Consider the following 26998-nt stretch of genomic DNA (forward strand, 5'->3'; position numbering starts at 1 on the left):
ATCTATGCTAGGGGGGGCATTTGACCCTGTGTAAAAATGGGAACAGATCTGGCTTTTCCCCACTCACTGAGTCATTTCACTTCTGAGCGGTGAGTTTAGGAGAAGAAACTGGGCGTGTTTAAGACACATCTGATGGCTTCTACCTTTCTCATCGACCTATTTATGGAGGCTGTTCTCTGGGGTCCTAATAGTAGCTGTCCTAATGGTATAGTAGCTGTCCTAATGGGTGTGAGGTAGGGAATGGATAGATTCTTTTTAAGAAGGCCCCATGCCCAGCATGCAGCCCAATGTGGGGCTTGAACTCGTGACCCCAAAGAACAGGTACAGCTTGTCGTCCACTGGGACAGGGATTCCGAGGTAAATCAGTCTAACTCTGGGAATACCAAAAGCATACCTAGCTACACATCTATGACCACATTGTTTATCACTTAAAAAGTTGATATTTTCATTTCTTTTTGTCAGCTCCTATGTCTTATTTTTTAAGTTCATCCAAACTCTATTGAAAAAGGAGTGTTTTGTACCGAGTGTCTAAAACCTTAATAATATACAGCATATATATCTATACATACATACATATATATGGGTCTGTGTATATATATGTATCTGTGTGTGTGTATATATAGATAGATACATCTGCATGTATATCCATATCTAAGTTTAGATATAGATATAACTTTCCTTCAGCATATTGCTATTCTAAATTCCCACTGGTCCCAGGCACCATGACCTTGCCCAAGGCTTTGTGCCGTGATGCATTACAACAGGGTCAGAGATCCCCGTTCTAAAACACAGGTGGAAATTGGCAGCCATGAGCCAAATATGACCTGTAGTTATGAGTTTTTGATCAGCTTTTTAAAAATTAGTTACCAACATTTAAAAATTGAGAGATTTCAGAGAACAACTTGACCTCTGACTTCTCTTTAAGAATTAGATCAGCCTTGAGTCTCTGTTGGTAGAAAGCAAAATGCCTCTGAAACTGATCAGTTGCAGCCCTGAGAGACAAGGCACTCTTTCTGGTTTCCCATGGACCTACCCTCTCCTTTGCATCTTATATGACTTACTGGTCCTGCAGGCTCTTGTATTTGCAACTTTTTTTTTTTTTTTTTGGCAACTGCTGCTCTAAAAATTAAAAAAAAAAATTATTTATTTTTGAGAGTGGGGAGACAGTCTGAGCAGGAGAAGGGCAGAGAGAGAGAGAGAGGGAGACACGGAATCTGAAGCAGGCTCCAGGCTCCGAGCTGTCAGCACAAAAGCCCAGACCTGCATGGGGCTCAAACTCACGAACCTGCGAGATCATGACCTGAGACAAAGTCCCATGCTTAACCGACTGAGCCACCCAGGCGCCCCTCTGAGAAAGAATATTTTCACATATTACACTTAATTGTAATAAGACATTTCCTTCAGGTCAGGAATGATTTCTGGATGCTGATATTGGAGATCCTAGCCTGTGTAGTTAGTTAAGAAAAGGAGAAAAATTATTTAAGAAAGGATAAGGAAGAAACAAAATTGACATTATTGATGAAGGGTATGATTTTCTAGGTAGAAAATCCAAGATAAAATACCAGAATCAATAAAAGAGTTCAGCAAGATTGTTATTATATAATATTCGTATTGACACAACACAAAATCAATGTGCAAGAGCAACTAACTATTAGAGGTCTAACTAGCTATCGTTCTGAATGATAAATCTAAAAAAATGCACAATAAATTTATGGAGAAATTTATAAAAATTTACAAAAGACATTTTTAAAAGACCCTAATACGTTAAAAGGGACATGTGTTCATGAAAAGTTAAAATTCAATATTGTAAACTTAAAATTAATCTATGAATTCAAGGCAATGCTAATTAAAATCCTAAGAGGTTTCAGTTTTGTTTTTATGAAACTCAAAATGTACATTCTAAAATTTATATTGAAAATAAGGAGCCAGGACTAAGAAAAACAATTTTGTAAAAGAACAAGGGAGCATAAGCTTAAGAACTTGATATCAGGAGCTAGTATTAGGTTGAATTGTAAGAAATTTCTGTTTCTTTTCTAGTAATCGTAATTTGTAAGATATCGGCAATTCACCACAGAATTCAACCTGTACTAATTGAGACAGCCTAATATTGACCAAGTAATGAGTAAAAAGATCAATGGAAAAAAATTAAAGACGAGAAGCAGACACCACATGTATATGGAGACATGACACTGTACAGCATTAATTTTCAGTGGAGAAAGGATAGATGAATAAATAAATGGTTCCGGAACAATTTGTTGACCATGCAAAATAATGAGAATCCATACTATTGTCTGTAATAAAAATGAAAGATTTTTTTTCCTCCAAAGTTGAAAGACACTGATATGTATGAAATACTTAAATGTGAAAGGGAAACTATACAATAATATAATTAGGAGGCAAAGTGAGAGACTATGTATGTAGTGTCAAGGAAAGGAAGAATTTGTTAAACAAAACACAAGCAGGGTGAACAATAATGAAAAGGATAGATACAACTATATTGCAATGAATGCTTCCGTGCATCAAAAGACACCATAAAAAGTTGAAAATATAATAGACTTGACAGAGACTTAGGTAACGTATAACAATCCCAGGATAAATATTAGAATATATAAAAAAAAAAAAAACGTCTAAAATCAGTAATGAAAATACAAGCAACCCGATAGAAAAAGAGGCAAACATTTCAATAGGCAGAATTGGCCAAGTTGTTCATGAAGATCTGAGAAGATACCCAGTCTTCTCAATATTCAAGAAAACCCAGCTTAAGACTAAAACCAAGATGACATGCATTTTACATCTATCAGAATGAAAAAAGTTTCAAGCACTGTAGTGCCCTGAGAGGATGTGGATCATTGGTAACTTGCATTTTCTGAGGTTCCTCTGAGGAACCTAGCACCACTTGGTAAAACGTAAGATGCACACACCCAGCAGTTTTGCTTCTATGTAGCTATCTCCCAAAAGTTATAAATGTTCTCATGGAGTCGCTCACAAGAATGTTCATACGACATTGCTTGTGGCAGTGAATGATTACCGATGTCTACCGTTAGGAAAATGGATAAGTATCCAAGAGTCAAAATGAATAAACTAGTCCATTCTTAAAGACTTAGGTGAATTTTACAAACACCGTATTGAGTCAAAAAGACAAAACAAAGACTACATCCAGTATAACACCATTTAAATAAAGTCTGGGTACATTTCAACAACACCACACATGGATAAAATAATAAAGAAATCCTTGAAAGTGGTAAACACCATGTTTGGAATAGCGGTTACTTCCTAGAGGAAGGAAAGGAGTTGATATTCAGGAAGGATATGCCCTGGATTTTAAAATATGTGTATAATACCTTATTTCTTTAGTAAGGTGGTGGGTATCATTCTCCATATGTTCTCGTATATCCAAAATATTAAAATAAAAATGAAGAGTGGATGGAATTGAGTAGAAAGTTTTTGACACGTCTGACCATGAAGCAGAGCAAGGTGATAGAATCTGAAGGGAACTCTGGATTCCACAAAGACTTATTACTGTAGTTGTCTTATTTTCAGTTGGTGATGGGAAGATATTGACTCTCCTGCTGCATACAATGCCCGACTCCAGAGAGTTCCATTTGCATAGCTTGGAGCAGGTTTGGATGCTGAGGAAGAGCTGGAGATACAGAAGAGAGACCGTGGCCACAGAAAGAAAGGGATTGCAGAGGAGGGGCACTTTGAGGGACCCTTTGGGGTGTTAATGGAGACAGTCATGCAGATTCGAAGATGGGAAGATGAGTGAGGGCCTCAGGGAGTCAGCGAGTCAGTACTTCAGTGAAATAGAGACAGAGCCTGGGGATAAGCAAGTGCGAAGGTATGAAATGGTCCTCCCTGAGAGAGTGAAGTCAAGCCCAGCAAATGAATGTAATTACTGGCACTACTGAGTGCCGTTTAAAGGTGGTGTTCATAGAGCCATGGTGACAAAGTCTTCTACATTACGGGCATCTCTCCAGTATCATTTGGCTACATCATATGGACAGAGAAAGTCTTCAGTGGAATCCATCCAAGAAAGTCATAAAGGTCTAGGGTAATTATATTGCTGGACCATTGAATATGAACTTGAGAAGAAATTCAAAGAAAAGAGGAAGAGGCTGATGCATACAGAAAACACAGGAGAGGGTCGAGGGGTTCAAAGATCTCAATGAGGTCAGAATTTTCTTTGTATGGAAATTGAGTGGGAAGGGGGGGGGCGGCAAACAGGGGAGTGTTTGCATACCCTGAGGGATACTGGGCTGCCTAGTGGTATTCAAAGAAACATCATTCCAACCTGGAAGGAAGCATCAAAAGCATTTTAAAAATTTTTACTGAAATGCCTTGAAAAGGGGCAGAGAAGAATTACCTTCCTTGTCACAGCGAAGTATAAATTCCCCTTGCTTCTCACGTTCCGGGCGTCTCCCTTCTCACCTTCGTTGCAGCACCAGATAGAACTCCAGCCAGCGGATCCAGTGTTTTTCTCTCCACGTCACCGTCATCTTCCAGATCTCAGTTCTGCAGGGAAGAGCTTTGGGTCCTTTATAACATAAGTCAATCAAGCTCGCTTTGCTCTATCTTGTTTCTCAGCGGTGCCCATTTTCTGGGTCAACACAACCAAAGCCCTGTCGCTTCCATTTCTGGTTCCTATCATTTGAATTCACAATCTTTTTTTTTTTTCTTTTTATGTTTATTTATTTTGAGAGAGAGAGAGAGAGAGAGAGAGAGAGAGAGAGAGCATGAGTGGGGAAGGGGCAGAGAGAGAGGGAAAGAGAGAGAATCCCAGGCAGGCTCTGTACTGTCAGCATGGAGCCCAATGCAGGACGTGAACTCACAAACTACAAGAACAAGATGTGACCAAAACCAAGAGTCAGATGCTCAACCAACTAAGCCACCCAGGTGCCCCTGAATTCACAGTCTTGTAAGTGGTGTGGTTTCTGTTGATAATGAGGCCAGAGGTGTAGCCAAGTGCAGCATAGAGAAAAAGGACATCAGAGGTGAGAAGACCCAGGATCTGAGAGGTCAGGGTATTGGACAGATTATTCACATAGAGCTCCAGGCTACGTTCAAGTGATGTCAGAAGTTGTGGTGAAGAAGATCCATTTTATGTTTTATTGAGAGAGAGGAATGACCAATAAATTGCTAGATGATTCTTGTGAGGAGGGAAAAAATTTCCATACGTCGCAGAATGATTGTTATTCAAGATGGAGGAGGCGTAATGGTCTCAAAGGAATAAGTTGAAGAAAAAAGCTTCCACCTAAGAGGGCTAGAGGAGAGCAGTATCCCCAAGAGAAAATCAACGTTCAGTTAAGGAAAGGAGACAGGCGGGGTAATGGTTCAGAGAGGAGGTTAAATTTCTGAGACATTAATGGAGAGAAATTTCCAAAAGGCCCAGTGGGGGGCTGATTTTGTAATTTTTTAAATTTCATTTGATGAGGGACAGAGATGGAACGGATTCAGGGATTTACTGCACAATTTGGGGATGAGTGATAAGATAAACACCGGTGAGGTCTGTAACTTGCTGACTGAGGTACAGAGGGACAGGAGCATTTTGAATTTGGTTCTGATGGTCTTTTGGAGGCAAGTGAGTGCCTGGGACCCAGGATTGTGGTCCAAGGGTGTCCTGTGGGGAAGATGGCCCCGTAGGTCAGGCATATTTGTGGCAGGACTTCTCAGAGCTTCTCAGAGACATGCAAGCTTGAGAACTTTTCCTAAGGAATTAATCACAGTGGCATACAAATTTATGCCTGAGGATATTCACCACTCTCTTATTTTTAATAACAAAATCTGCAAGCATTTTAAATATCCAACAATAAGGAACTGATTTAAAAGGTTCTGACACATCCATGAGGGAATTCTGTGTAAACATAAGAAATTTCATATAGAAATGTGTTTAGTAAGATGCGGAAACAACAGAACGTATTTTTAAGTGAAAAATTCTCACTGGGCCCATAGGTAAATGTAAATTAGTTTTATTCTCACTCTTGGGTTGGAAATTGTGTTCATGGGTATACATTATAGTCCTAAAAACAAAACTAAAATAAGAGAGGTCTGTGGGTAAATAAAGGATGAGTGTATGTCATGATCCAGGAATTATGATTAATAAATAATGCTTCTGTTTAAAAAGAAAAGAGTAATTTAGGGGTGCCTGGTGGCTCAGTCAGTTAAGTGGCTGACTTTTAATCTCACATCAGGTCTTGATCTCAGGGTCATGAGTTCAAGCTCCGATTTGGGTAGGCATGGAGACTACCTTAAAAAAAGAGTCTCTCTCTCTCTCTCTCTGTCTCTCTCTCTCAAAATAAATAAGTAAACTTAAAGTCATTTTCAAAGTAATGTATACAATGAGCCTAATTTTTGCTTAAAAAATGTGAGCCACATTTGGTCTTGTCCCTCATTTCCTGGGCCTCTGCCTTATTGTTCATTCTCTGTATTTTAGCTCAGTATCACTGTTTTAGCGATCTCCTGTTGTGTAACAAATTATCCCCAAACCTACTAGCTTAAAACATTACACATGTGTTATTTCAGTTTCTGTGGGTCAGGAATTTGGGAGCAGCTTAACTGGCTGGTTCTGGCTCAAGAGTTTCCATCAGGATATTGCCAAAGGTCGCAATTATCCGAAGGCTTGACTGGGGCTGGACGTTCTACTTCCAAGATGGCTCACTCACAAGACTCTCAGCAGGAGGCTTCAGTTCCTCACCTCATGAGCCTCTTCACAGCTGGCTCGAGTACCCTTATGACACGGCAGCCACTTTCCCCCAGAGTAACTAATCCAAGAAAGAGGGAGAGCAAGAAGGAAGCCATAAGCCTTTTCATGACCTAGTTGCAGACGTCAGGCACCGTCACTTCTGCCACGTTGTATTCACTAGACGGGAGTCCCTGTGTTCACTCAAGGACAGAGAAGCAGCTGCTGGAAGTCGGAAGTTGGGTGGGCAGGCACAGGTGTAACAAGGCCTAGGGGGCTGTGGCTGGAGCAGCGATGGCTCTGTCACACCTCCCACTCTTGAAAAACTCTTGAGATATTAATCTGTCATTCCAGTCAGCTTTGTTTTTGTGCCTTCTCAGCATTGCCTCCCAGCTACAGTTCACGTCCTCTTCCCTCACCTTCCCACTAATGCCCAGATGCTCTCACCTAATTTATGTATTACTTTAATTTAATTATTTTCATTGCACATCCTCAGTAGTTACTAGCATCCACCTGTCCACAAGTCAACCCTCCATCTGCTCTACACATTCTTTTAAAGTATTTCTCGCAGGTGGTTATTCCGGACCTGCTTCCATACTTCTGCTGAAAGGGGCTCACTACCTTACTACCTTACTGTAAAAGCTCTTGGTCAACAGTGATTCTTTATTTTAGAAACCTGTCATATCAAAGACAGCCAGCTTACAAGATACATTAATAACACTGTGGCAGCCCGTGTTAGCTTGAGCCACCATAAAAAATATTGCAGAATAAGTGGTTAAAACAACAGAAATGTATTATCTCACAGTTCTTGAGGCTGAGAGTCCAAGATCAAGGGCCAGTGGGATTCAGTTTCTGACGCGAATTCTCTTGTTGGCTTGCAGATGGCCACCTTCTCCATGTGGCCATCCCACATGGCAGAGAAAGCAGGAGAGTGAGCAAGCTCTCCAGTGTCTCCTTTTATAAGGACACTAAACCTCTAAATCATAAGGCTCCCACCCTCATGGCTTCATAAATACAATTACCTCTCAAAAGTCCTTCTCCAAATATTATCACATTAGAGGTTAGGGTCATAGCATATGAATTTTGAGGGGGTGCAATTCAGTCAATAGCACAGACTCTAGAACTGCTTTTTGTATCTGAGATCAGATAAGAGATTTTTGCTCTTTGTCTTTTAGGGAGCTCATCCCTGATGCCTTTATAAGTACTTTGGCCAGAAATGATCATGAAGTGATGATTTTTTTTTCTGCAATCTTTGCAACCCTGGCACTGACTTTAGGGTGAGGCTATGCCCTGGATCAGTTTTCTCTTCTCCATGAGACAGAAAAAGTAGGAAAAGTTCTCATTCTTGGATGCTGGCCCTGATTCTTCAGCATGTGAATAATGAGTCAGTACTATTTACCTAGGAGGTTTATAATGATTATTTCATGTTTCAAATTCAATCCTGATTTTTCTGCAAATGCAGCATTCAGAGGAAAAGAAAGAACTCAGCTGTCTCTACAAACATATGGAAATCAATGATAAATGGACAGAGACTGCACAGTATATTTATTAACCAAGCTCATATAAATCATAATTTTTCAACCACTTATTAAACTAATAGGATTGTTTTGGGAACATCAAAGAATTCTTTATTAGGTAAATAATCATGTTTATCCACTCAGTTACGGGAAAAGCAAATCATTCACACTGCATTTACTCTGCCTCATCAGATTTCATTTCTCTTAAATGTCAGCCATTGATAATTTTTACCAAACAACCTGGTAAAAAAAAAAAAAGTCCAAATTTTTTCAGGCTTCCACCACCTCTCTGGTCCTAGAGAGTTCCACTGCTTTCTTCCCCAGTTGGGTAAATGCCCCATAAGGCTCAAAATGGCTCTCCCATACTGAACTCAAATTTAGGTACTTGGCTGCTATGGCCAACTATCTCTTTTTTCTTTCTTGATTCATCTTACGCTAATCTTTTTATTATATGACCACCCAGGCACATCTCTGCAGCTCGCTTTGTTGCTTAAACCTGAGCTAGATCCCCTCAACACCTGAAACAATCCCCTCTGTTTTCACTCTTCTTCTCCATCACATACCAGCTGATGTGGGCTCAGAGGACTCTGATGTTTTCCAGTGGTAATAAGAAGACAACACAATTAGGAAGTTAAGTCAGCTACCCGAACAAGGAAGACGTACTCCATGTTTGTCATTTTGATTTGTAATATTAATGTCCTGAAAAATTATTGTCATAAATCAGAATTATATAAATAAAAATGTATTTCAGCCATATTTAGCATGTCCCAGGGGAGTTAGAAATTGCATTTATTTAGGAAATATTTATCGGTCGCTCTAAGGCCAGTAATTAGGCATAGTGGGAAATATGAAGATTTATTGATTTATTCAGTACACATTCACTGTGTTTCATCTATGTGCCAGACACTGTTTGACACACTGGGGATACAGAGGTGAACAAGAAACAAGACTCCTGATCTCAGGGAGCTGCTACCCCAGTGGGAAAAGACAGATGATAAACAAGAAAGAAAGCAAATAAAAATGACCGCCAAGTAGCAGCAAGTATTATAAAGAAAATTCAACAGAATAATATAAAGATGACTGTAGCAGTGAGGGAAGCACTCATTTAGATGGAATAGTCAACAAAGGTGTCTGGAAAGTGACATTTGATCCAATATAAATGATGAGTAGAGTAGGGCACATTCCTTTTCCTGGAAGAGTTTACAACCAAGAAAGAGTCCAAGATGCATTCAGTTTAGTGCAAAACCCCAAGCAGATGTCTACAAACTTTATGTTAGAAATGGCATAAAATCACACAACTCAAAGAATAAAATAAGTATCTACGACCCCACACTGATATAAATAAATTATTGAACAAACAAACAAGTGTGAAAGTGCGAAAGTAGGTAAACATTCCTACAGAAAAATTTTAAATAATATATAGATAGATACTCCTTTATCCAGAAGGGAGAGCATAATTCCATTCCCTTTGAGTATGATCTGGACTTTGTGACTTGCTTCCAAGGGAAAAAGAGAGGTGGAAAGAGAAAAACAAACTTTACAGTGGGGAAACCTGACAAACACCACTTTATTGAAGTGATCAAGGTTAACATCACCAGGGATGAGTTATGTTGATATCATGGACCCTCTGATATGATGTGACAAGAAGGGCATTTCCCTTATGTGTTATCCATCCTGAAAACCCATAACCCCAGTTTAATCACAAGAAAACATAAGAAAATCCAAATTGAGAGACATTCTATAAAATTCCCAACCAGCACTCTTCAAAACTGTCAAGGTCATAGAAAACAGTAAAATGTCTATATCATTAAGATGGTGATACAGGTCATTCTTGACTTTAGTCACTGTCACAAAAAAAGACCAGTTAGCAACTATCCATAAGCAAGACCCCATTGTGAAAATCCCAGAATCCGAGAATGAAGTTGAGGCACCCCCTGGTCCACAGAGACCAAGGAGGACCACATTAGAAGGGTAAGAGGATCAGCGTCACTCTGGAGGCATCACCCCTCCTCTAGACCAGCATAGATGCCACACTGAGAGAAGTCTCCTGAGACTATGGTTTCTCCAGTGGGGAAAAGAAAACCCAAGGTGGACATCCAGCTTCCTCAGTGTCGAAAGATTCTCTTCAAGAGGCCCATTCAGGTCTCTTCTCACAGAGATCACTGTGGGATGGATCACTGGGGATCACCAGAAAGGGGAGTGGGGTTTATGGCAACCAGAACTCAAATCTTTGTGCACCAAGTGCCTGTTTCCAGGAGTGCCAGAGTAGAAATCTTAGCCAGCCACTCTGCCCATTTGCAGAACTAAGCCAGTGTGGTCCTGTCTGGCCAGGGAGCTCAGCTCGCAGTTCTACCTGACTTAAGTTTTCAAGCCAATGGGCCATGACAGCCATGGAACTTATTCTAGACCCCATTCAGGCACAGGAACAAGTTCAAAGCCTCACACAACGGCTGAACATAGTGTTCAGTCCCATCCCAGAGAACCCAGCAACTGTGGAGCTTATCCTACAACCTGCTCGGCCGGGGATTCAAGCCAGCAGCCATGCCAAACCGCAGAGCATAGTCTCTATCCCTGCTTAATCAGGGAGTCTGAACAGTAACTCTGGGCTGCCTTGAAGCCCAATCTAGGATACCATCAATTCATGGAGCCCAGCCTGCAACCCTGCCCAGCAGTGGAGGCCAGCCTATGACTCTGTCTAACCATGGAGCACAGTCTCAAGCCCCAGTTAAATGCAGGGTAGAGCTGGAGGCCTTGCCCAACCAGAGAGCCTGGCCAGCGACATCATCCAACACCAAATACAGCCATGGTCTACCGGATTATGAAGCATAACGTGTGATTGTGCCCAGTTTTGGGGCACAGGCTGTGGCTCCACTTGGTTGCGGAGAACAGCCTGAGGTCCCATTCAATTGCAAAGCCCTGTCTTCATCCCTGCCTGAACATGGAGTCCAGCCAGAAGCACCATCGGTTGGGGAGCACAACCTGAGGTGCTACCCAACCAAGAGTGGTTGCAGAGCCCAACTAGTGGCTCCATCTGACCACAGAGCACAGTCAGTAGCATCCTTCCATACCCCCACCACATCAGAGAATAGGCAATAGCATAGCCACACTAGAGACACTGATAGCAAACCCCACCTGACCATGGATACTACCAGCCGATCTGTCTAGTACCCCAAACTGAGCCGAATGGTGAAGATCTTTCCCTGTTGGAATGAATCTGTAAAGTCTGGAAGAGGTAGCTTACTCAAATGCACAGATACCAATGGAAAGATACAAGGATCATGAAGAATCAGATAAACATGATAATAAAACTAGTAATTGACCATAAAGAAATGGATATCTGTGAATTGTCTGACAAATAGTTCAAAATAATATTTTTAATGAAGTTTAGGGAACTATAAAACATGCAGATAGGTCACTAGACTAAATTAGGAAAACAATGCATGCACAAAATGAATTCAAAAAGAAATAGAGGGGTATCTGGCTGGCTCAGTCAGTTAAGTGTCTGAATGTTGATTTTGACTCAGGTCATGATCTCATGGTTCATGGGATTGAGCCCCACACCAGGCTCTGTGCTCTCTCTCTCTTTCTCTCAAAATAAATAAACTTAAAAAAAAAAGAAATAGAATCCATAAAAAATCCAAACAAAAATCCTAGAACTGAATAATTCAACAGAGAGAATCAACAGCTGACTTAATCCACATCCAACAGCAGCTGAATGAATACACATTTTTCTTTTTTTTTTTCTTTTTTTTTTTTTAAATTTTTTTTTTTTAATGTTTTATTTATTTTTGAGACAGAGAGAGACAGAGCATGAATGGGGGAGGGTCAGAACGAGAGGGAGACACAGAATCTGAAGCAGGCTCCAGGCTCTGAGCTGTCAGCCCAGAGCCTGATGCGGGGCTCGAACTCACGGACCGCGAGATTGTGACCTGAGCCGAAGTCGGACGCTTAACCGACTGAGCCACCCAGGCGCCCCCACATTTTTCTTAAGCACACATGGAACTTTCTATGATAGATCATATGTTGGGCCACAAAACAAGTCACAACAAAGTCAAGAAGATAGAAATCATATCAAGTATCTTTTCCAACCACAATGGTATAAAACCAATAACTATATGAAGAAAGCTAGAAGTTTCACAAATACATGGCAATTAACACACTCCTAAGCAACCAATGAATCAAAGAAATGAAAATCAAAATTACAAAAATACCTTGAGATAAAAGAAAATGGAAGCACAACTTACCAAAATACATAGGATACAGCAAAAGCAGTTCTAGGAAGGAAGTTTATACCTATAAATGTATACATCAAGAAAAAAGAAAGATCTCAAATAAACAACCTAATATGGTACCTCAAGGATATAGAAAAATTACAAACTAAGCCCAAAGTTATCAGAAAAATGAAATAATAAAGATCAGAGCAAAAATAATTTAAATGTATAATAGGAAAACAATAGCAAAGAAACAAAACCAATAATTGGTTCTTTGAAAAGATAAGCAAAATTGACAGACCTTTACCTGGATTTTTTTTAAGAAAAAAAAGAGATATAAGTCAAATAAATTGAATTATAAATAAATGAGGAGACATTACAAATGATAACACAGAAATCTAAAGGATCATGAGAGACTCCTATGAAAATTATATGCTAACAAATTGAACAGCCCAGAAGAAATGGTCAAATTCCTAGAAACATTCTACCTACCAGGACTGAATCATGAATAAACAGAAAATCTGAACAGACCAATAAGGAGTAAGGAGGGTAAATCAGTAATAAAAACATCTCACAACAGAGAAAATTTCAAGATTTAATGGTTTCACTGGTGAATTCTACAAAAAATTGAAAGAAGAATTCATGCTAATACTTTCCAAATTTTTCCAAAAAATTAAAGCAAAGGGATACTCCCAATCTCATTTTACAAAGCCGTAATTACCCTGAAACTAAAGTGAGCTAACAACACCATAAGAAAAGAAAACTATAGGTCAATATTACTGATAAATATAGACGTGAAAATTCCCAACAAAATGGCAGCAAACCAAATTGAACAGCACATTAAAAGGATCACACACCAAGATCAAGGGGAATTCATCCCAGGAATGCAAGGATGGCTCAACATAGGCAAACCAATAAATGCTATGTACCACACTAATAGAATAAAAGATAAAAATCATATGATCATCTCAATTGATGCCAAAAAAGCAATTGACAAAATTCAACATTCTTTCATGATAAAAATGTTCAACAAATTGGGTACAGAAGGAACATAATAAAGGTCATATATGACAAGCCCACAGCTCACAACACACTCAATGGTGATAGGTTCAAAGCTTTTCCTCTATAATCAGTAACAGGACAACGGCACATGTTCTCACCACTCCTTTTCTGAAAGTCCAGAAATAAACCCATGGGTACACGGTCAACTAATAGTTGACAAGGGAGCCAAGAATATTCAATGGGAAAAGAATTGTTTCTTTGCTAAATAATGTTGGGAAGCGGGATATTCATACACAAAATAATGAATCTGGAGCCTTATCTTAAAGCACACTTCTGTGTCCGAATATCACCAAAAAAGGGGGAGAAAACATGGAGATGGCAAAACGGATCTTGAATGCCATAGTCTAGAGGTGACACGTATCACCTTCTCTTATATTCCATTGTCAAGGGCTGGTTATATCACCACCCCCAAACCCAAGAGGATAGGAAATGAGGTGTGGCAACATATCCAGCAAGAAGTAGGGAATATACATATTGGTGAGTCCTAGCAGTCTTCATAGTTTTGTTTTTTTCCTTAAACTGTTGTGGATTTTTGCATATATGGGGCCTCTTCAACTATAAGCTCCTTGAGAACAAGAATTGGCTTCTTTAAATCTACTATAGGGACTTATTAGAGTAGCCATCTTCCAAGATGACTCCCAATGTTCCCTATTTCCTGTAGGCATATTCTCATGTAATTCTTTTCTATTTTGAGTAGGCCAGGCCTGTATAGCCAAAAGGATCTTCAGGAAAGACTAGTGGAAAAATCATTGTGACTTCCACCTTGTTCTCTCTTGGATCCCAGGCTTAGGGAGGAGCCAGGAGCCATGTTGTAAGGGCACATAAGCAACCCTATGGAGAGATCCATCTGGCAAGAAATTGAGGTACCCTGCTATCAGCCAGCACTAACTTGCCAATTATGTCAATAAGCCACCTTGAAATGGATCTTCCCTCCATCCTCAGTCAAGACTTTGATGCCTGCACTTCAGAGTCATCAAAACTTTATCCTACAAGATTCACGTCCGTTCAGCCATTCAGCAAATTCCTTTCATTTGTTCCTCAAAAGATACGGCTGCATAATTACCTGAAGACTCCACCCAAGAAAGAGATGGGGAATTGGGTTCTTCCCACAGTCTCCATTGGTTGCTTGTGACTGCTAATATTGCTTCCAAGCCTCTGAGGTCATGTCCAAGAATAAAGGGTACAAGCCTTGATTCATCAGTAATACTGGCTAGGGAAACAGTAGTAGGGAGTTTGTAAACTATATATTTGCCATCCGTGGTCTAGGTATTCTGACTCTTGTTTTTCAAGGCTGCATCATCAGCTAGGAGCCCGTAGAGCCATTAAGTACCACTTGGCCTAGACAAGGGCCCTGGAGCTTCTGGCCTGATAAATGGCATAAGCAGAAAGCCGAAGCCAGATGCTTTTTGGTCATAAGTCAGTCAATTAAATCTGGTTTGACTTACTGTTTATTTATTTATTGTCTAACATGTGCCTTATACCATGTTGTGATACAAATTGGTTGCTGAGAATCATGTGGTCCGTGGATTTTGCAAAAGATCCCACGTCTCAGCTCTGACTTCATATTCTTGTGATTAGATTTTTCTAGCACCAGAATCAAGGGCAAAAATACTTGTTAAGTGACTACTGGAATTTGAAAGAAGCAGGAGAAACATTCTATCCTATCAGGGCTCATTTATATTCTAAGCAGAGTCTGGTGGCCATGTTCGCTAAATGCATAAATTTTCAGGTACTTGCAAAATGCCAGGGTCATAAATCTTTTTTAAAAAACAAAGCTTATTTATTTTCCTTGAATATAAAGAGGGTTTTTTTTCATGGAAAATAGAGAAAATCTCAAAGAAGAAAACAAAACAAAAAAAATCCCACTATCCTATGATTCCACCTGTCAGAGCCAACCAATGTTTTTCTGTGGTACAAAGTAGAAAACACATATAATGGGGATAATGTCATATATATATATAATCTTGTTCTGATTTCTTCAGTTAACTGCATAGAAAAAGCAGTTCCTGCGTTATTACTAACTCTTTGCAAGCATCACTTAAACTGTTTTCTATTTTATTATATTCCTTTATCAAAATGTATGAATCTATTTTCCTAGAATTAAGTTATTTTCATGGAGGGAAGGAAGGTGCTAAATGGCTATAAATCTTCAAATAAGCAAAGACAGTACTATTTCAGAGTGAGATTGTTCATTGACTCCTGCAGTCTTACACCTGCAAGGTTACCTTAAGTGAATGGATTATAATGCTTTTCTTTTGTAGAGGAAATAGAGGGCACTGGTTTCCGACTTGTGTGTGATTATCCAGCCCTCCAACACTACAACCACATTTAGAGCCTCATGCTTCTAGCAATTATACAGACATCAAAAGGAGAAAGTACATTTCATTAGTTAGGTGAAAGTTTCCCCCACTTTCTGAGAGTAGAGTGTTTCTATGAAAACTTCTATAAGCTGAAATGGAATAAAGCAAAAGGTATCTCCCACATTTTGAAAGTGTGTGTTTAGCCACTTTGCTTTTTTATGAAAGATCTACTTAGTACAGTCATGGTTTTCTTCCTAAAAGGGGAAATTCTTTTCAGATTTCTTTTTTAAAAGAAATTTACTTATTTATTTACTTTGAGAGAGGGAGGGGCAGAGAGAGAGAGAGAGAGAGAGAGAGAGAGAGAGAGAGAAAATCCCAAGCAGGCTCCGTGCTCTCAGCGCTGAGTCCAACTCAGGGCTCCTTCTCGCGAACCATGAGATTGTGTGACCTGAGCCGAAATCAAGAGTTGGACACTTAACTGACTGAATCACCCGGGCGTCCCAGATTTCTTTTGTTTTAATTAAGTTTTTATTTAAATTCCAATTAGTTAACATACGGTGTGATATTAGCTTCAGGTGTACAATTTAAGTGATTCATCACTTACAAACATCAGCCGGTGCTCCTCTCCGCAAGTGTCCTTCTTAATGCCCATCACCTATTTCCCCCATCCCCCCCCCCCCCCCCCCCCCCCCCCCCCCCCGCCTACCTCCCCTCCAGTAACCCTCGGTTTGTTCTCTGTAGTTATGGTTTTCCTCTCTCTTTTTCCCCCTTATGTTCATTTGCTCTTTAAAGTTTGTTTATTTGTTTGTTTGTTTTGAAGGGGGGGGGGGCACAGAGAGAGAGAGACAGAGAATCTTAAGCAAACTCTGCACTATCAGCCCAGGGCTGAGCAAAATAGTTCTATCACCTCCACAGAGGACATCTCATCTGCCTCCATTAGGGTTGGTAGATCAATTGCTTGAGGTTAACTCAACTTCAAGGCATGACTAGCAAGTGAATTGTAATGTTATCTGTGGGCAAGACTTGATCGTAACAAAGCTTTGTTCTGTCTTCTGCCTTGTTCAATTCTCCTTGATGCTTTTAGCTTCAATGGGAATTGACTCTGATGTAGTTCCTCGTGTGTTTGAGTGAAACATATTCTACTAGACAGTCCTTTGTAAAAACAGAGCAGAATATTTGCATGTCTGGGGGCTTCTGAATTCTCGGTGCTCAAGACCACCCTCACCTAGCCAGCTTTCTTTGCTATCTCATGTGTCCTCTACACTGGGACCGGAAGTGGCTGCCTTTAGAGAGAGGAAGAAAGGGGTACTAACTGATGCTAATGACATTAGCAATAAAGTTACTTGAGATGTTGATGATGCGCAGGAAGGCACGACCTTTCTTGCCATCCCTGTTGCTATTTGGCTGTGTACTGCTGAGGTTCCTGTTATGGGAGTATCAAAAAACGATCGAGTAGGCGTGGCAGGGATGAAGCGGAGTGAAGGTAGCCGTGTGGCTAAAACCCTCCAAATTCACTCTATATAAATCCTAGAAACGTCAAGGAGGTGGTACTGGAAGAAAGATTGGGCATTTCTGTGAAGGGAATACTCTCCGTTGTGGGATTCTTTTTCTTCATTTAATAAAGGCTTATTGAGCCTGGCAATGTTTGAAGCTCTAAGGATTCTGCCGCGAACAGAAAAGCCCCTGCTCTCGGGAGGGAAATGCTCTTTGGGTCATGTTCTTAATCTTTTATTTTTTTTTTGTAAGTTTATTTATTTATTTTGTGTGTGTGAGAGAGAGACACACACAGAGGGAGAATGAGTGGGGGAGGAGAAGAAGAAGGGGGGACAGAGGATCTGAAGCAGGATCTGTACCAACGGCAGAGATCCTGATGCAGGGCTCCAACTCCTGAACCGTGAGGTGGTGACCTGAGCTGAAGTCGGACACCTAACCGACTGAGACACCCAGGTGCCCCTGGGTGTCATGTTCTTAATGTTGGAGGGTAGAGGTGGTGCAGGGGTCTTTGAATAGGCTTACCCCCCAAACTTATTCCATTTTACAGAATCAGCTGTGATCCGCCCACTACCCCTTCTCTCACGTTCTGCCTCCAAACTGTCAGAAAATTCTGTTGACTCTTCTTTGCAGGTCCAACCAGAATCCGACCATCTGACTACTCGGTCCCTATTGCTACCTTCCTGGTTGAAACCACGATTATTGCAATAATGACATCATCTCCTACTGTCTCTCCCTGCTCGCTCACTCCAACGTATGCCCAATTTAAGGTTTTCATACTGGCCCTTTCCACCCCCTGGAATACCTCTGTGCCAGACACACACTTAGCCAGTTTGTTCACTTCCTTTAAATCATTGCTCAAAACTGACCTTCTCAATGACACCGATCTGAACTACTCTATCGCATGCTGTAAATGGAATCCCTAACAAGTGCTCTTCATTCCTCTTGGTCTGTTCTTCTTTTTCTTCAGTGCATAAGCATTTCCCTTTCTAACATAATAAACCTCCATGATTTACCATGTTTATTTTTTTATTATCTGCTTTCTCTTACCCGTGTAAGATCCAGCAGGGTATTGGTTTTTGTCCACTTTATTCACTGATGTTTCTCAAGTAGTTGGGCCAGTGCTTGGCAATAAAGAGTTATTTCCTACATCCCGAGGTCCACAAACACCTTGAAATTGATTGCAAAATGTACAGATGTGATTGTCCACCAAGCAGTATTATAGCTTTTATTAGATAATCAAAAGGAATTGTGATGAAAACCAGTTTTAAAACCACTCTGTTAGGCTTACGTGTAATGTGGTTGATTTGGGGATTTCTTGGAAATAATTTAATTGGGAAAAAAAACACATGAAATTGTAACAATGTGTCTTATTGGATGGTTTCTTGACTCATGTACTGGCATGCCTAAAAATCTTCCTGGTGAAGACCAGTTCTAGAAGAAGACGAGAGAGAAAGAGGGAGAGAGAGTGCACACGCACAAGAAATAACTGGGAGTGTCTTTCTTAGCAAAAACCTCTAGAGCATGAATGATAATGATGCCGGTATGTTAATAATAATGCTAATACTCATAATTATTGTATGTGGAACTTTTCATTTGAAAGTCTCCAGGTGCCTTATAAACATTAATTAGTGACACTTCACGACACTCTGGTGAGACAAGTAAGGATTATTATACCTATCTTATACCTTTACATAAAAGAGTTTCTAAAGGTTGTATAGCAAGATCAGAATAGAAAGTCAAGTGATACTTGGAAATCCCCCTCCGCCAATTCCCCCTGTTCATCTACTCGCGCCTGTGGGGTTTGAGTCCCTTTCTTGTAGAACAGACTCATGGCCACGGATGTGGTGATGATGGAATGTTGAAGACAGTCACAGAGAAAGACAATCTTCTATGGTGGCCTCAGAGGGTTTGCTGGAACTCAGGGGTGGGTCTATTGTTTTGTTTTTATTTTCAAAAGAACTTTTCAAAGCAGGTAATATTCCCTTTGCTATTCTGTTCCCATCATTATGTTTCCTTTTGTGGGTTTGACCTGCGTTTCACTCTTTGGGCTCCATTCCATTTATTCCTTCTCCAGCCTCATCCGGAGCATGTATGTTCCGGTCCCAGCTGTCAATGCCACTAAATAACTGTGTGAAGCCAGGCAAGTCCCAGAGCCTCTTGAACCCCAGTTTATTCATCCATAAATGAGCACCCTGGCTTTGGCGTCTCTATGTTTCCTTTAACAATAAAAGACCGTGGCTTGATACGGGGAACTCCTCTGAGAAGATTGCTTCAGGACAGCGTTCACCTTGGAGGTGTATTATGGCAAAAAGCTACCACAGGGATACTTCTTCAATCCAGAAGAGAAGACTCAAATGTCTTGTTATTAAAAATTGTGTGAGGGGCGCTTGGGTGGCTCAGTTGGTTGAGCGTCCAACTCATGATTGATTTCCACTCAGGTCACGATCTCACGGTTCATGGGTAGGAGCCCCTGAGTTAACTCTGCACTGTTAACACAGAACCTGCTTGGGGTTCTCTCTCTTTGTTGTCTCTCTCTGCCCCTCCCCTGTTCTCTCCCTTTCTCTCTCAAAATAAATCAACTAACATTAAAAATTTTTTTTAATTGTCTGAAATAGATTTTGTATCCTTTTTTATTCCCTTCGGAGACCCTTTTAATGTTGATCACAAGCTTGGATTTTGTCATGGACGGGTTAGAGAAAGCAAGGTTGGTCCCTTCTTCCTCTTTTTTTGGGCTCTGAGAAAAGAGTACCTTTTCTTAGGAAAGGCTCTCTTTCTTATACTTCACCCACTTCGGTTTTTGCTTCCTTAGGAACCTCCCTGTCCCTCCCAGGGAGTGTCAATTCACATCTTAATCACATTGTGTGTAATCTCATTAGAGATAATCCCATTTGCCAGTGTTGGTATCTTTCCTTGGTACTGAGGCAGGGATTTCCATCATTTGTTTTGGAAACCCAATGCAGCTAGAGTTATAAATAGAGGAGTCATAGCTGAATTCTTCCCCTGACTTTTGACATTGGCATTGAAATATATGAAGTAATTCTTTAAACCTATCACACTAAGTTTCTATCTGTCTTAGCAATAGACAGAAACGGCATAATAAAAAAGAATAGGTTTTTTTGCACTTTAAATGAAGGAAATATTTTGTTCACTTACAAAAAAAACCTAAGACAACTTTGATAGATGAATCTAGTAATTATGTCCTCTTCTGATTACTCTGTTTTTCTTTGTGGGAATAGAAGTTATTAAAATAAGCAAACAAAAGAAGAAAAAAAAACATGACGTGCACACACACACACACACACACACACACACACACTTGCACACACATACACGCAAACACCAAAGACCTCCTTTCCTTTGTTGACACTTTGGACACTTGCCTTATAGGGATTCTCATCAGGCAGTCCTGAGAGGGCAAAATTCCTGATAATTCAAGCAACCATATTTGGTGATTGAACGCTTATTTCAAGGAGGCCCAGGATCGAGCGCGCTTGGGAAGCGCGGCCACGTGAGCCAGAATCCATTTTTGCGGGACATGCCAATCCGCCTGGCTCCCGGTTTTTCATAACATACATCGCATTAAACGTGTGAAACAGCTCTCGCGGAAACCCCCATCTCGCTCTGTCGCTCCCCTTCCCCAATATGCAACAAATTCACATCCTCATCTTCTTCAAGTGGGGCAGGGTTGGGGGGGGGGGAGGGAACAGCAGTCATTCTCATTTGACGGTTTGAAAAAAGCCACGACGTCGGCACCACTCACTGACTGGCTAATGAATAATCAGATTTCACAGCGTGAGCGCTGGGGTGGTAATTTGGTTGCACGCCATGCTCCAAACCCATGCAATAGTGCTTCATTAATGTGAAGACCTGTATAATCAAACAATTAGCAGTCTCTCTGCGACGAAGGCAGCTTTTCATCAGCATATATACTTCACCGAAAGATGAGTCCCCGATCGGTGGATCTGCCAGTGACTAGTCTTCCACTGACTCAGCGACAGTAACGTGGAAGGAGACATGGGTGGTTTTCACCCATACCTTTAGCCAACGGTCCTACCTGCCACCTGTGTTTCGACATCGCTACAGGGGAGCAAATATTTGCAGGGAATATGAGATGGGGAGAATATCTTCTAATTTTATGTATATACTCTCCTGTTTTATGACTCCTGTGTTTTTCTTCACTTCATACTTATTAGGGTTAAGAACCTTGGAAAGATACTTTGAATTATCAAGGGGGACAAGGAAAACTCTGATCCTTCTTTTATTGTGCTTATTCACGTCGGTGATTTGTGTTATCTTCTTCTGATATAGCTGATTAGCCTCTTTGGAGACCTTCTGGAACCATGGAGAAAGGATGCTGTTTTATGGTGGGCTCTCTCATTTGCGGTGTTGACTAATTCACATCAATGGATACCCAACGGGGCTGTTCATAGAACCAGGAGGCGGAGACCTTGGGTTCCTGGTGCCCTATGGTTTTGAGTCTCTTTTTACACTCTAAACAAGCCCTGAATATATTGGGTCGCTTTCAGCATATTTCTCAGCGGCAAGGAGATGAGAAGTCCTAACTCAATACTTTTTTTTTTTTTAAAGTAAAATGTAAATTATCAAAGAAACTTCAATGGATTTGCAATAGCTGTATGATTAGTTTGGCTAGTCTAAATCAGGGATAGCAAACGTTCTCTGCAACAGGCCAACTCGTAAATATTTAGGCTCTGCAGGCAAAGAGGAAAAGCAGAGTTATCATGTAAGGACTTCTATAACAATTCATTGAAAACCATTCTTAACTCTTAGGTCTTACAAAAACAGACTGTGTGTTGACTTTGGCTAGCAAACCAGTACGTGGTCCAAATCACAGGTTTTAAAAAAATCTTCTTGTCATTGAGCAAAGCAATAGCCTTTGTATATCTTAATTTCCTTACGTACATTATTGTCGTTTTACTGGGGATAAGAAAATTTTGTGAATATTGTGTGTTTGTGCAACAGAAATAGTTAGCAATAATAAACAGAAATGAATGGAATGGCTAGAATTTATTGTGGTGAGAGAAAATGAATAAGCCTGACGTACTTTCTTAGTGTCTTTTCATTGGCTGAGCTTAGCAGCGGAGCAAGATATAACGTTCACTTGGGTCTTTATATGGATGAATTCCAGTTCACTTGATGGATCAAGGTTTGGGGTCTGATTCATGGATATGTATGGTGGTTTCACAAAAGGAAAAAAACACTGTTGCATGGCCACGATCTGTATCTTTACTCAAGTTAACTCTCCAAAAAGCTGGACAGACTGTCCCTGAAAGTATGGTTGGACCAAGGACGGCTAGCACCAATCTGGGAAAGAGCATGCCCTTCGTGAATAAAATCTCAGATCAGATTCTAGATTTAAACATTAACATGATTCTTTGCAAACACAATTACACAGCAAGTTGAAGCCAGGGTTCTCCAAGGGCAAGCTATCTACTAGCTCCAAGGTGAATTATCCAGTAGAAGGTCAGCCTCCAAAGGATGCTGGCTACCAGTCTGATACGGCCACAGATCGAGATTTCTAGTGACATGCCTGTTGGATGTTCTCTAGCGTGTTCTGTTCTACGTTTTCTATTAAAAACTTGCATGAGGACAAAGAAGGTATTCTTATCAAGTCTGCAGATAATGAAAAACCTAGAGAGCTCACATTCAGTGGATTACAGGGAATCAACAAAACCTCTACCATTTACAAACACCATGAGTAAATCGAACAGAACACAGTTTTGCCAGGGTAAATCTACAATTTGTTATTTGAATTAAAGACAACAACTATAACTAATTATGCAAGCCCTGGATGGGAAAGTCCTTAGGAAAACACCAACGGAAACTTCAATTTTCAGTCGTCTCAATGAGCCCGCAGGGTGGTTAACAATAACTACGACTATGTTCAAAAATTCAATTATCTAACCAAGTTCACTTAGAATGCTAGGTTTTACTCTGTTCCATGCATGGCATATTTAGATGGTGTGTAAAAAAAAAAAAAGAAGTAGATAAAATAAAAGTATATTTGAAATGGGTGCCTGGGTGGCTCAGCCGGTTAAGTGTTTCTGACTCTTGGTTTCAGTGCAGGTAGTGATCTCACGGTTCATGAGTACGAGCCCCGTGTCGGGCTCTGCACTGACAGCATGGAGCCTGCCTGGGATTCTCCCTTTCCCCCTCTCTCTCTGTTCCTCCCCCGCTCACACATGCTCAAAAATAAATAAATAAACTTTAAAAAGAAAAAGTATTTGTGATAAAGAACTGCCAAGTCAGGAAAGCAAAATTAAGTTGTATTACCATGTTGAATCAAGGACTATTGAAGAACTTGTGACTCTCTTCCCAGATTCCTGGGTTCTACCACAGACCTACTGAAACATAATTCCTGAGAGGGTGCCAGAGAATCTGCAGTTCTAAAAAAATCTCTCCAGATAATTCTTTAAAAAAAAAATTTTTTTTTAACGTTTATTTATTTTTGAGACAGAGAGAGACAGAGCATGAATGGGGGAGGGGCAGAGAGAGAGGGAGACACAGAATCTGAAACAGGCTCCAGGCTCTGAGCAGTCAGCACAGAGCCCGACGCGGGGCTTGAACTCACGGACCGCGAGATCGCGACCTGAGCCGAAGTCGGAGGCTTAACCGACTGAGCCACCCAGGCGCCCCTCTCTCCAGATAATTCTGATGAGAAACCAGACTGGGGAGACCAGATCTTTAGTGAACGAACAATCCATCAAAATAGGTGAAATATTTAGTTAATAAACTTATATCTGATTCAGTTCTATTTCAGTAACTGTGTCATTTTTCTTCCATTTGTTCTGGAATCTTAACGCCAGACTGTGGCTCCTTTATTCAGGGGCCAAGAAACCAGGGTTTAGAATTCTTTCTGTATGTGGACCAATTAACTGCTTGTTGGTGGGCTCAAACTGCACCCCTGATGGTAGCTCCTTTCAAAAGAGAACTACATAGGAATTCCAAAGTCTAAGATTTGAAGGGAAGTACATACAGGGAGACGCAGTACTGAAGGAAGGGCTTTACGGTTCTATGCTGCTTTATGTGCAACCATATCCCATATACACAACATCTAAATGATCAGATTAATGTCTCTTACGGCAATTCCCTTTTTAATAGTCACCTACACTCAAAATCTAAGACTTCTTTCTTTACTTGCTCCTTATAGCTAGATATTTACAATTTCTCATGGTCCCACCTCCAAAGTGTATTTTGAAGCCGTCTTTTACCCCTCTATTCTCATTGCTTTTTCCCTTTAAAATCCAGTGGATTGTTATGTTAGCCTTGAATCTTTGAATTCCCCCATCTCCCCTTCCCAAGGCTGTGTAATTTATCTCTTCAAACAAGGCCCTGACCCTGTTGTATCAGAAACCTACAAGATGAAGTCCGAGCCCCGAATGATGCTTCCAGGTCAGGATCCTAACTTTTGTTCATTAATTCATTCCGAAATAATTTGTTGAGCACCTACTTTTGGCGAGGCATCAGGGTAGCAAAGTTGAAAAAGCAATTTTACATCTAATTACACGGATCCCATGTTCTTGCTTTAATTCCTTTGCAAATGCTGGGTCTCTCCTACCTCCTGGTCTTTGAAGTTCATAAGTCCTGGTCCATAAGGTCTCTGGTCCTTTACAAAACATTCCCTGATTTCAACAGTGAGAAATAACCTATTCTTCTTTGAATGCCTACAGTGCAATGGTTATGGCAATTATCTCTTGTTAGTAGTTTGGATATTTCTGCCAGGATGCAATGGTCATTAAGAGTGGAAACTAGGCCTTGTTTATCTCCACTGCCCCTAGACTGGCGGCCAATAGCTAAAACATACTTAGTTGTTGAAGGAAAAAAATGGCAACAAAAGCAAAAATAATCAAGTGAAACTATATCCAACTAAAAGGCTTTTCTGCACAGCAAAATAAATGGTCAACAAAATGAAAAGTCAAACTACAGAATGGGAGGAAATGTTTACAAATCGTATATCTGATAAGGGCTCAATATTCAAAATATATAAGGATATTATACAACGCAACATCAGAAAACAAATAATCTGATTAAAAATGGGCAAAGAATTGAACAGACATTTTTCCCCAAAGAAGGTATATACGCATGACCAGCAACAGGTACATGAAAAGGTAGTTTGACATCACTACTCATTAAGAAAAAGCAAAACAAACTGCAATGAGATATCATCTCACATCTGTTAGAATGGCTATTATAGAAAAGACAAGTGATCACAAGTGTTGGTGAGGATGTGGAGAAAATGAAATCTTGTGCACTGTTGGTGGGATTTGAAATTGGTTTAGTCACTGTGGAAAACAGTATGGAGGTTCCTCAAAAAATTAAAAATAAACTACCATGTGATTCTGCAGTCTCACTTCTGGGTATCTATAGGAAGGAAATGAAATCACTATCTTGAAGAAATATCTACAATAACATGGAACTGATCTAACTGCCCATTGACAGGCGAATGGATGAAGATAAATGGATACACAACGCTGTATTGTTTTCCTTAAAAAAAAAAAGGAAGGAAACCTTGTCATTTGCCATAATGTGGATCAAACTTGAGGGAATTATGCTAAGATAATAAGTCAGACAGAGAATGATAAATACTGTATGATGTTACTTATACGTGGAATCCGAAAAGACCAAACTCACGGAAACAGAAAAGCAGAGAATAGATTAGTGGTTTCCAGGGACAGGAAGAGGTAAGAGGAATGGGGAAAATGGGTAAAGGCGACGAAATGTGCCAACCTCCACTTGATGAATGAGTTCTGGGAATCTAATGTGCAGGAGGGTGACTATAGTTAACAATACCGTATTGTATTCTTGAATGTTGTGCTAAGAGAGGAGATCTTGACAAGTCTCACCACAGGCACACACACACACACACACACACACACACACACACAGTGGTAACTATGAGAGGTGATGGATGTGTTAACTAACCTTATTGTGGTAATCATATCACAGTATATACGTGTATCAAATCATCACCCTGTATACCTTAAGCCTACACAATGTTATATGTCAATAATATCTCAATAAAGCTGGCAAAAACTAAAAATAACTTGTTTTATACTAAAATAAAAAAAGGGGTATTTGTTCAAATAAAGAATGTTTCAATTGGGCTAAAGACAGGGGCTTTATGTCTTTACGACATATGGTAACTGTGAAAAGAAATGAAGGATGTAAAAACCCTTCATGATTTAAATAAACGTATGCCCGAGTTGCTTGTTGAGGCCACATCATAACAGAAGGGTCCCTCTCCTCCCGAACACAGTTAGCTCTGTGTGTTGCCAGTGGTCACTTTCTAGAAAGGCTGGAGGTTGACCCCTCAGTAGGTTTCTGCTCTCTGCAGTCTAGGCTCAGCAGAAGGTGTGTGTGGGACAGTTGGAATTTCAGTTACCTGCTGAGGTCCTGCATTTTCCAGCCCAGCACAAAGGCCGTTTGAATGCATCAGACTCTACTTTTCAGTGATATGGAAAGGGTTACATTGGAGGAAGGCAAACACGTAAAATGGACATTGAACATTTCTGTTCTTCAAGGTCCTTTAAACACCTGCTTTGTCAGTCTCCAGCCTTCTGCTGTGTTAGTCCCCCTTTTCTATTTTTTTCCTTCCCCAAATTCCTGCTCCCTCCTGATCCAAAATTGTGAGCTGACTTTTTGTTGGTCTCCTTACATGCTATGTTTTTTCCTTCCCCATACAAAGTCGAGATGGAAAAAGATTTTATTCTCTCAAAGGTA

The 26998-nt window shown here is 40.4% G+C and overlaps 1 protein-coding gene across 7 annotated transcripts in view; it reads left to right on the forward strand.

Moving 5' to 3' along the window:
* Window positions 1-26998, forward strand: part of LOC122238548 — a 119515-nt gene that overhangs the window by 19605 nt on the left and 72912 nt on the right. For 2 of the 7 annotated variants that reach the window (XM_042985622.1, XM_042985621.1), the window contains one exon: window positions 3541-4578. The exons of 3 other annotated variants lie outside the window; for them this stretch is intronic. In XM_042985622.1, coding sequence (XP_042841556.1) covers window positions 3541-3547 — 7 coding nt within the window. In that variant the 3' untranslated portion in view covers window positions 3548-4578. Of the gene's footprint in view, window positions 1-3525; window positions 4579-17890; window positions 18251-26998 lie in introns of those variants that run through there. 2 more of the 7 variants (XR_006217473.1, XM_042985620.1) reach the window with 2 other exon arrangements.

Source organism: Panthera tigris, chromosome B2 (genome assembly GCF_018350195.1).
Source record: "Panthera tigris isolate Pti1 chromosome B2, P.tigris_Pti1_mat1.1, whole genome shotgun sequence".
NCBI classification, from domain to species: Eukaryota; Metazoa; Chordata; class Mammalia; order Carnivora; family Felidae; genus Panthera; species Panthera tigris.